Source organism: Temnothorax curvispinosus, unplaced genomic scaffold (assembly GCF_003070985.1).
Source record: "Temnothorax curvispinosus isolate PA1 unplaced genomic scaffold, ASM307098v1 QBEX01015635.1, whole genome shotgun sequence".
NCBI lineage: Eukaryota > Metazoa > Arthropoda > Insecta > Hymenoptera > Formicidae > Temnothorax > Temnothorax curvispinosus.
The window spans coordinates 6,405-15,139 of NW_020225415.1; the positions used below are offsets into that span (position 1 = coordinate 6,405).

An 8,735-nucleotide genomic window follows, 5' to 3' on the forward strand; every position below is an offset into this window, starting at 1 on the left:
CGGCTCCGCCCCGCACATACCGCGGGTTGCCCCGCGCCGCCCACGACTAAACCAACGTCGCCTCGCACGCATCGACCCATTGTAAATGTCGCGAGCGTAGATTGTAATTGTTATCGAATAAATTTAACTATTTTCTCTTAACCGAGACGCGCCTTCATTTCGCTAACCTCGCCACCCGTCTGCTTCTCCGCACCTCCTTCGAACCCCGGCCAGCCGCGAGCTCGATCCGCGCTTCGAAGACAGGTTGTTTTATATTTTTGATCCAGCCTTAATATGTTTTTTAATAATTGGAATAAGAGTTCCTCGATCTCGCTGATTTTGAGGGCAAATTTCAAGACGAAGAGCACTAGTTGCAATATCGATGGCACCAAAAATCCAACTGCCTTCCACAACTCGACCACGTTCATATTTTCTTCTACCAAATTTCATTTCGTCAATTTCAACAATTTTACCAGGCCCACCAATAGGTCCCTCCTTGCTGGCCACGCGATCGATAGTGAGCATACAGACCTCTCTACAGTATGAATATATATCCACAATAGATTCTGAAGACACCTCTGAACGGCCAATATTTCTTATTTCGTTTCTGACAAATTCATACTTAAAACCGTTAGCAAAATAATAAGTAATCCGAAGAACATCTTTCATGGTTAAATTATGAAACTCAAACCATGTTTTTTCCGCCATAGTTCGCTCTACGCCATGTTTTTGACACCGCCATCACTTCCCAATGCAACTCATAGAATTCTGATAAGAGCGAGAAATGTTAGACAGCTTCATTAAATGCTTTCCATCCTTAGGACATTTGCGTTTAGATGGTAAGAGTCCAACATTCTAACACCACGCAATACACACTTCTCGAGAAAATAAAACTTCTCGGACAAGTCTCTCAATATTCCAATTCCCATCAAGAGGATCATTTGAGACCGAAACCATTTTTATGGTCTAGATTGTAATAAAATTATTATTTATTAATTAAATTATTATTTGTTAATTAATTTTATAATAAAACTAAGAAAAGATTCTATAAAAAATACCTATTACTAATTAATATCAAACTATTATTAATAAATAAAAAATATATTTTCAAATAACCTTTATTTCATACAAGTTCTATTCAATGTAAGAAATCCAAAACACCGAAGGATAAACTTTGCTTTGTACGGAAAGTCGCAAAACCATGTAAAGCAGTATAATTATAGACCTAGTTTTACATCCAAAGCATCGAACAATAGGGGGTAGATCTTGTTTTGCATAAAAATTTGCAAAACTATGCGAAACCTCGCTTCGCGCGAAGAATTGTAAACCCATATAGAACTGCACTTCACATTAAAAAGTGTATGCGTGGAAATAGAATCCCTATAGAATACAGAGTCCGACAATTTTTTAGACCTTTTTTCATTGGTCGGAACACATAACGGCGTAACCAATTAGAGTGTATACAGACACATCACTAGTGCTAGACACTAAAAGCCATTGCACACAAAATGCATAACTTAATTAGCATAAGCGTAGCATAAGACCGCTAAACCAATGAGCATCCAGCATAAAGTCGCCATATTGATTTACATAAGATGCTCATTGGTCCAGCGGTCTTATGCTATGCTTATGCAGCCTATGCAATTTGTGTGCGATGGCCTTAAAGGTCTATCCAGACAAACTTGAATAACGCATAAACATAAGCAAAAAGAAATTGATTGGTTTATATACATGTGCATAAGGAAATAGATCAATCCACAATTTTCAAAACATTTCCACGGAAAGTCCGACTTTTCATGCCTGTAGAGAGGGGCGAAAGTGGCCAATTTCACGCCAGGGAGGAAAGTATTTCCGTAGAGGTGTTTTAAAAATGGATTGGTCTATTTCCTTATGCTAGAAAAAAAGTATATTGTGTACCAAGGGGCGAAAGTATAGCGTTTTTCAGACTCATGTGATTTGCCGCCCGAGCCAAAGGGTTGAGCGGCAAATCATACGAGTCTGAAAAAGCTTTCGACCCGAGGTGCACACGATATTTTTTACAATATCTTTACGAAAATGTTCGACTTTTGAATGCCTGTAGAGTGTATGCGTTTAATATTCCATTCGTAAAGTTTGTACGCGCATGTAGTTAAATAGAAAAAGAAAAAAAGAGTGATGCGGTGTCAAGGGGCGAAGCCCCTGGTGGGGGGAGTGTGGGGGCGAAGCCCCCCACATAACACAAAATTAAAATAATAAAATTTAAAAAAATACATAAATAATTTTTGAATAAGATACAAGCCGTTTTCGGTCTAAGCTTAGATCTTAGGCAGCTCAATATTAATTTTTGTGTATATTTATTATTATAATACATATAGATATATATTCCAACTTGTTCGGGCGCGTAATAAACGCGTCGAACAAATCGCCGAATCCGTTCCGCGAGAACGCGAGATAATTGCGAGTGGCTTCGTCAGCCCTTTAACTATGAGACGACCGGGGTTTCAGTTGAACGCGGACTCGATCGCTTGTTAGGAAGTTGAGTGGAAGGCCCAAAAGACAGCAATTGATTTATAACCCATATATAAACTTTATTCGATATATTAAAACAAAACTGACGAAACGCGAGGTATACAAATAAATTAGTGCGAATGCACTCGGCGCGCTGTGCCTTGTCGTTTTGAAGCGCGGTTTTACATAAAGTGCGAATTTACTGAGCCGCGGTTCTCTCCTAATCTATACTCTTCGGCGCGGTCCGTTATGTTGCATCTGCACGCGGGCTGAAACGCGATCGGTATGTGCGAATGCCCGGGGCGATGGCTACGAGAACCCTCGTTACGAGGCTGAGCACGCTCGACCTCGCTGGACCATAGCCGTCGGGAGTGAGTTAGATGGAGTTCGGGAACACTCAGTAGAGGCTCGAAACACCGGACCTCCTTTTGCGTGTACCCTGGGATATTGGATGGGGTAGGCTTCGTCGAAGGCAGCAGAGAGCCGGAGCTAAAACGAAGTGCCGGCTCCTGTCGGAGCGCCGGTTTATATACCGCGGCGCGGCGGGTTCGTTGGAAGGGAGGCCGGCGGTCGGGCGAGCCGCGTGGGGATGCTGACGCGCTCTCGCCTTCGGCGCGGATCGGCTCCTTCCGGCGGTGCCGAACTAATCGAGAATTTTGCGTGAGAAGCAAACGAAAAGTATATCGCAGTACATCTGACGGACGGAGACAATTCTTATATTAATAAATGGGGGGAATCCCCAACATACCGCCCGCCTCGAAACCTTGGTTTCGAAATCGCATGGCTGAACTGGCGCGTTGCTCGAGGCGGTCGCTAAGTTTAGGCGATTCGAATAAGTGCATAGGGCACGGTGTACGAAGTTACGCCGGCGTTTCGGCGTTTTCGATATCGATTGGTAATACGCAGATTTTTACAACGGGCCGCTTGAATTCGGACGTTGCGGTCTTTACTGTTACGACTCGTACGACATTATCGGAGCCCGCGTGACATTGGATTATGCGGCCTAACTCCCATTTGCACGGTGGAAGTAACGGGTTTTGAAGGAGTACGAGCTGTCCTACTCGGATTTGCTCCTTCCCAGATTTTCGCCACTTGGCTCTTTGCTGCAGCGTGTTGACGTAATCGGTTTGCCACAGCTTCCAGAACCGTTCTGTCGTCTGACGGACCACCTGCCAACGCGAGAGCCGATTTTCATTAAGATGAAGCACAGAGGCTTCGGGGCTCGCGGTTAACGCGGCGCCTATCAAGAAATGACCGGGAGTGAGCGCTTCATATTCGTCAGCGGAATCGGTGAGCGGGGCGAGCGGCCTGGAGTTTAGACAGGCCTCTATATTGCACAGGAGTGTCGCGAATTCCTCGAACGTGAGGGTGTGAGCTCCCACTACTCTTCGAAGGTGGTGCTTTACGCTTCGAACTCCGGCTTCCCATAGCCTGCCGAAATGCGGGGCTGCTGGAGGAATGAAATGCCACGTAACTTGATCGGAGGCGGTTCGATTTAAGAAGTTTGGATCGCGTAGGGCCGCGCGAAACGCTCCTTGAATTTCGCGGTCCGCGCCGACGAACGTTGTTCGGTTGTCGGAGTAGATTGACGCGGGGAGGCCTCGTCGGGCGCAGAACCGTGAATATGCTCCTAAGAACGCGGGAGTCGAGTAGCCGTCCACTATCTCGAGGTGCACGGCGCGCGTGGCCATGCAAATAAAGATTGCGATATACGCCTTATGAGATGAGACTCCACGCCCGGACATCGGGCGCACACGCATTGGGCCCGCATAATCCAGACCGCAATGCTGAAACGCGCGCGCGGAAGGGGAGACTCTCACGTGAGGCAGTTGTCCCATTATCGGAGTGGAAATTGCCGCCTTTTCGCGGGCGCATACTACGCATCGGTGAATTACGGCCTTTACTATATTTCGCGCGCGCAAAATCCACACGTCCCGGCGTAATGTAGCGAGTGTGAGCTGCGTGCCGCGTGAAGCGACCTTACATGCGCGTGCTGGACTAGCAAAAGGACCAGAGGGTGAGAGGAGAGTATGATGGGGTGTTTCGCGGTTAGTGGTAGCGGAGCGTGGGCTAACCGCCCGCCTACGCGAATTAATTTATCTTCCCCGATAAAGGGATTGAGCGATATGAGTGCACTTTTCGACGAGATCGTCTTTTGGCTCAAGAGCGCTTCTCGTTCACCGGGAAATTCTTCCTCTTGGATTCGTCTGAGCCAAAAGTCTCGTGCCACTCGGCACTCAGCCGCGGAGAGAGCGAGCGGACTCGCCTCGTTGACGTTAGTTTTGATACGGCGAGTTCGAGATGCGAACCGAAGGATATAAGCGGTGACTCGAATTAATTTCGGTCACGACGAGTATCGCGCCGCTAAATCCCACTTTTCGACCGGCTTGACTATGTGCGCGGTGACGCGCGAGTTTTGTTTGAGTGTCGGATTGTGAGACGACGGTTCGCGTTGAGCGGGCCACTCAATCGTAGGACGTCTCAGCCACAAAGGCCCCTGCCACCACAAATGGTGGGACGCGAGATGGCATCCAAGAATGCCGCGAGAAGCGCAGTCGGCCGGATTATCTTCGGTTGGCACGTGTCTCCAGGTAGCGAACGGGACGCGGGATTGTATCTCTGAGACGCGATTAGCAACGAAAGTTTTCCACTTTGAAGGGTGTTGAGTCACCCATGCTAGCACGACGAGAGCGTCCGTCCAGCAGAAGCAAGGTATGGTAGTCAGTTGTAGCGATGATCGCACGAATTCTAACAGCCGAGCCAATAAAACGGCAGCAGATAATTCCAACCGAGGAATACTTAAAGATTTGATCGGAGCGACTTTTGACTTGGCGATGAGCAGCCTGGAAGTGGTCTCGCCTGTAACGGAGGTGACGCGAATATAAATTGCGGCCGCGAACGCGGTGGTGGAGGCATCGCAGAAGCCGTGAAGTTTGCAGTTCGCCGTGTCGGAACCGTATCGTACCCAACGGTCTACGTGAAGACCATTGATCGTCGCCAGGGATGCGTGAGTCGTCTTCCACTGCGCGAGAAGATCGTCCGCGATGGCTTCGTCCCAGTCCACTTTCGCCTGCCAGAGTTGTTGCAGAAAGATCTTTGCGTTTACTGTCACGGGCGTGACCCACCCTAACGGATCAAAGATTTTCGCTACCAAGGATAGAATGGATCTTTTGGTCTTTGGAATGGACGGAGGGAGCGAAACGTCGAATTGGAACACGTCGAGGGCAGGCTTCCAGCTTATTCCGAGCACTTTCAGTTGCTCATCGGCTTGCAATGTTTTCGAACACGCTAATCCGTGATTTTCGACGTCAATGTCGGCCAGAAGTTGCGGAGAGTTGCTCGCCCACTTACGTAATTCGAACCGCCCCCGACTTAGTAACGCGCATACTTGATCGCGCGTCTGACGAAGTAGCAGTATGTCGTCCGCTCCGAAGAGAAAGTCGTCTATATACCGGCCCTTTCGAATCACCGGAACCGCCAACGGAAATAAGCCTCCCTCGTCCCGAACTAGTTGTTCCAGAACGCGAAGCGCATCATGAGGAGCGTTAACCGTTCCGTACGTTAGGACTAACAGAATGAACGCGATGATGGTTCGAGATTCGCGATCGAACCATAGGATTCGTTGATAGTTGACGTCACGAGGATCGATTTCGATTTGACGATACATTTTTGTAATGTCGGCGGAGTACACGTATCGAGGTAGCATCCATCTTAGTAGAATGGCAGCTAAGTCGGTCTGCAACTTTTGCCCGGTTAGCAAGTGGTCATTCAGCGACGTGCCGTTGCTCGTCGGATTCGACGCGTTAAAAACGACCCGTAACCGAGTGGTGGTGCTACTTTCGCGAATCACGGGGTGATGCGGAATGTAAACGTGTTGAGATGACGCGTCTGCGTCGTGCGGTACACGCTTCATATGCCCGAGTCGCTCGTACTCCTCCATGAAGGCGCGGTATTCCGTCGCTACTCTCTCATCGGCGTTTAATCTGCGTTCAAGACCTCTTAACTGTCGCTCGGCTGAGTGATAAGAATTACCGATCTCGATTGGGGGACCGGTTTTGAACGGAAAGCGAATCACGTATCGTTCGTCGGAGCGTCGCCAATGAGTGGCGAGGAAGTGATCTTCGCATTGTTGCTCCTCCGGACTCAATGAAATGGCGCGAGGGATTTCTTCGATTTCCCAGAAGCGTCGGAGTTCCTCGTCGAGAGACGGGGTATTAGAACAGTGCTGAGCCGTGACTGTTCGAGGACGAGTTTGTGGGTCAGCCGCGGGGCCGGACAGCACCCAACCGAGAACGGTATTCTGCGCGAGGGGTTGGCCGCGGGAGCCCTTTCAAATGCCGTCGAGCAGCAAATCGCCGTACAGGTCGGCACCGATGAGTATGTCAATGGGGTCCGAGTTTGTAGGGTCCGGATCCGCGAGCGCGAGATCGGCTACATGGCTCCATTGGACGGGCGACGTTACGGGCGACGGAGTGTATTTCGTTAAATTTGTCATGACGGACGCAGTGGTCTTGAACGCGAGAGAAGTTTGGCCGATCGGCGAGATCTGAATCTCGGCCGCGTATCGACATGTTCCGGCGTCGACGCCTCCGATTGCGGAGATCGAGACGGGCATTCTAACGCGACGCAATCTTAAGCCTTGCCTCAATCGTTCGGTAATAAAGGTCATCTCTGATCCTTGATCGAGAAGCGCTCGAACGACGCGAGTACGACCGTTCGGAGATTCGGAGGGAAACCCGACTCTTACTCTTGCCGTCGCGAGCAACACGGGAGGCATCGACGACACTTTCGCGCTCGAGAATAATGTCGTGATGGGCGCGGCATCGTGGATCGATGCGGTCGCGACAGAAGTATTTTCCGCGGCAGGCGTATCTTTCGCGGTAAAGGTATCTTTCGTGGAAGAAGTGTCCGAGTCGACGTGCAACATCGAATGATGCCTTTTGCGACATGTTCGGCACGAATATTTGCTTTGACATAACTGTACGGCGTGTTTGTCGCTTAGGCAATTTACACAGCGATTCGCCTTTTTTACTGCTTCCAATCGTTGACTCGGATTCTTCTTCAGAAAGACTTGACATTTGTGTAGGAAGTGAGAAGCTTTACAAAGCGGACACGAAATTGAAGAAGCTCCCGATGCTGTAGCGCTGGTCGCCTTCTGCGCGCGAGCTTGTTTGTCTACATTCGCGGGATGCAATTCTTCGAGCGCGCGAGCACGAGAATCGAGGAATCGGTCGAGTTCGCTGAATGTTGGGATTCGCGCGTCATCCCCACCTTTTAGTTTCCACGCTTTCCGAGTGGCGGGATCAAGCCTTTGCGTGACGCTATACATAAGCATGTCGCTGAGAATGTCGGAGTCGGATCGATCTAAATTCTTCAGCGACGTGATTGCGCGATTTGCTTTATCCCAAAGCTCGCTGAGTTCGCTCGCTGATTCGCGGGAAACGCTCGGTAAATTATATAACGCGGACACATGCATCTCGACTAATCGGCGCTTATTTTCGTACCTCGACTCAAGGGCCTTCCACGCAAGTTCAAAGTTATCCGCGGTTACTGGGATGCTTCGAATAGATTCAAGCGCCCGTCCGGCGAGGCTTGATGAGAGAAAATGCATTCGCGCGAATGCAGAAAGTTCGGGATTTTTAATGATGAGGGACGTAAAGCGATCGCGGAACGTCTCCCATTCTTCATATTTCCCTGAGAACGGCGGAATGTTGATGGGCGGCAGATGCGCCAGTGAAAATGAGGAGGCAGGCGGCCCATGACTGCACGCGGCGCTCGGAGCCTGGTTCGCTGTCAGAGGCGGCGGCGTTGGCGCGAGTGCCTCCAGATATTCGGCCATGTAATCCAACGTCGTCAAGTGGATGTCCTCGGCCTGATCGAACAGTTCGTTTTGAAAATAGTCGAACGTGCTTCTCTTCGCTTCCGGAATAACTTGCAAGAGGGCCGAGTGCACGCGAACGCATTGCGTCCAGACTTCTTTGGAGCTAGCGATTCGCGCTCGGACCTTTGCAGCGGTGTAGTTATTCCTTCCGAGTTTTTTTAAGTTATCGAGCGCTCGAGTGATGGAGTGCATCAACACCTGCTGTTGAGCCAGGAGGTCGTTGATGGTAGCTGAGACTTCCGGCACGGCAGTCATGTTAACGGCTGAAGGGCTGCACTGAATATCTCGATCCGGCTCGAAGGACCAATTTATGTTCGGGCGCGTAATAAACGCGTCGAACGAATCGCCGAATCCGTTCCGCGAGAACGCGAGATAATTGCGAGTGGCT

The 8,735-nt window shown here is 49.6% G+C and overlaps 2 protein-coding genes across 2 annotated transcripts; both read right to left on the bottom strand.

Moving 5' to 3' along the window:
- Window positions 1-4,810: 4,810 nt before the first annotated feature.
- Window positions 4,811-6,406, bottom strand: LOC112465898. Its single transcript, XM_025033682.1, has one exon. The coding sequence runs from the start codon at window positions 6,404-6,406 to the stop codon at window positions 4,811-4,813; it is 1,596 nt and encodes a 531-aa protein (XP_024889450.1).
- Window positions 6,407-6,796: 390 nt separating this feature from the next.
- On the bottom strand, window positions 6,797-8,602 carry LOC112465897. The gene has a single exon (XM_025033681.1). It carries the CDS (start codon window positions 8,600-8,602, stop codon window positions 6,797-6,799), a length of 1,806 nt encoding a protein of 601 aa, XP_024889449.1.
- Between the last annotated feature and the right edge of the window lie 133 nt (window positions 8,603-8,735).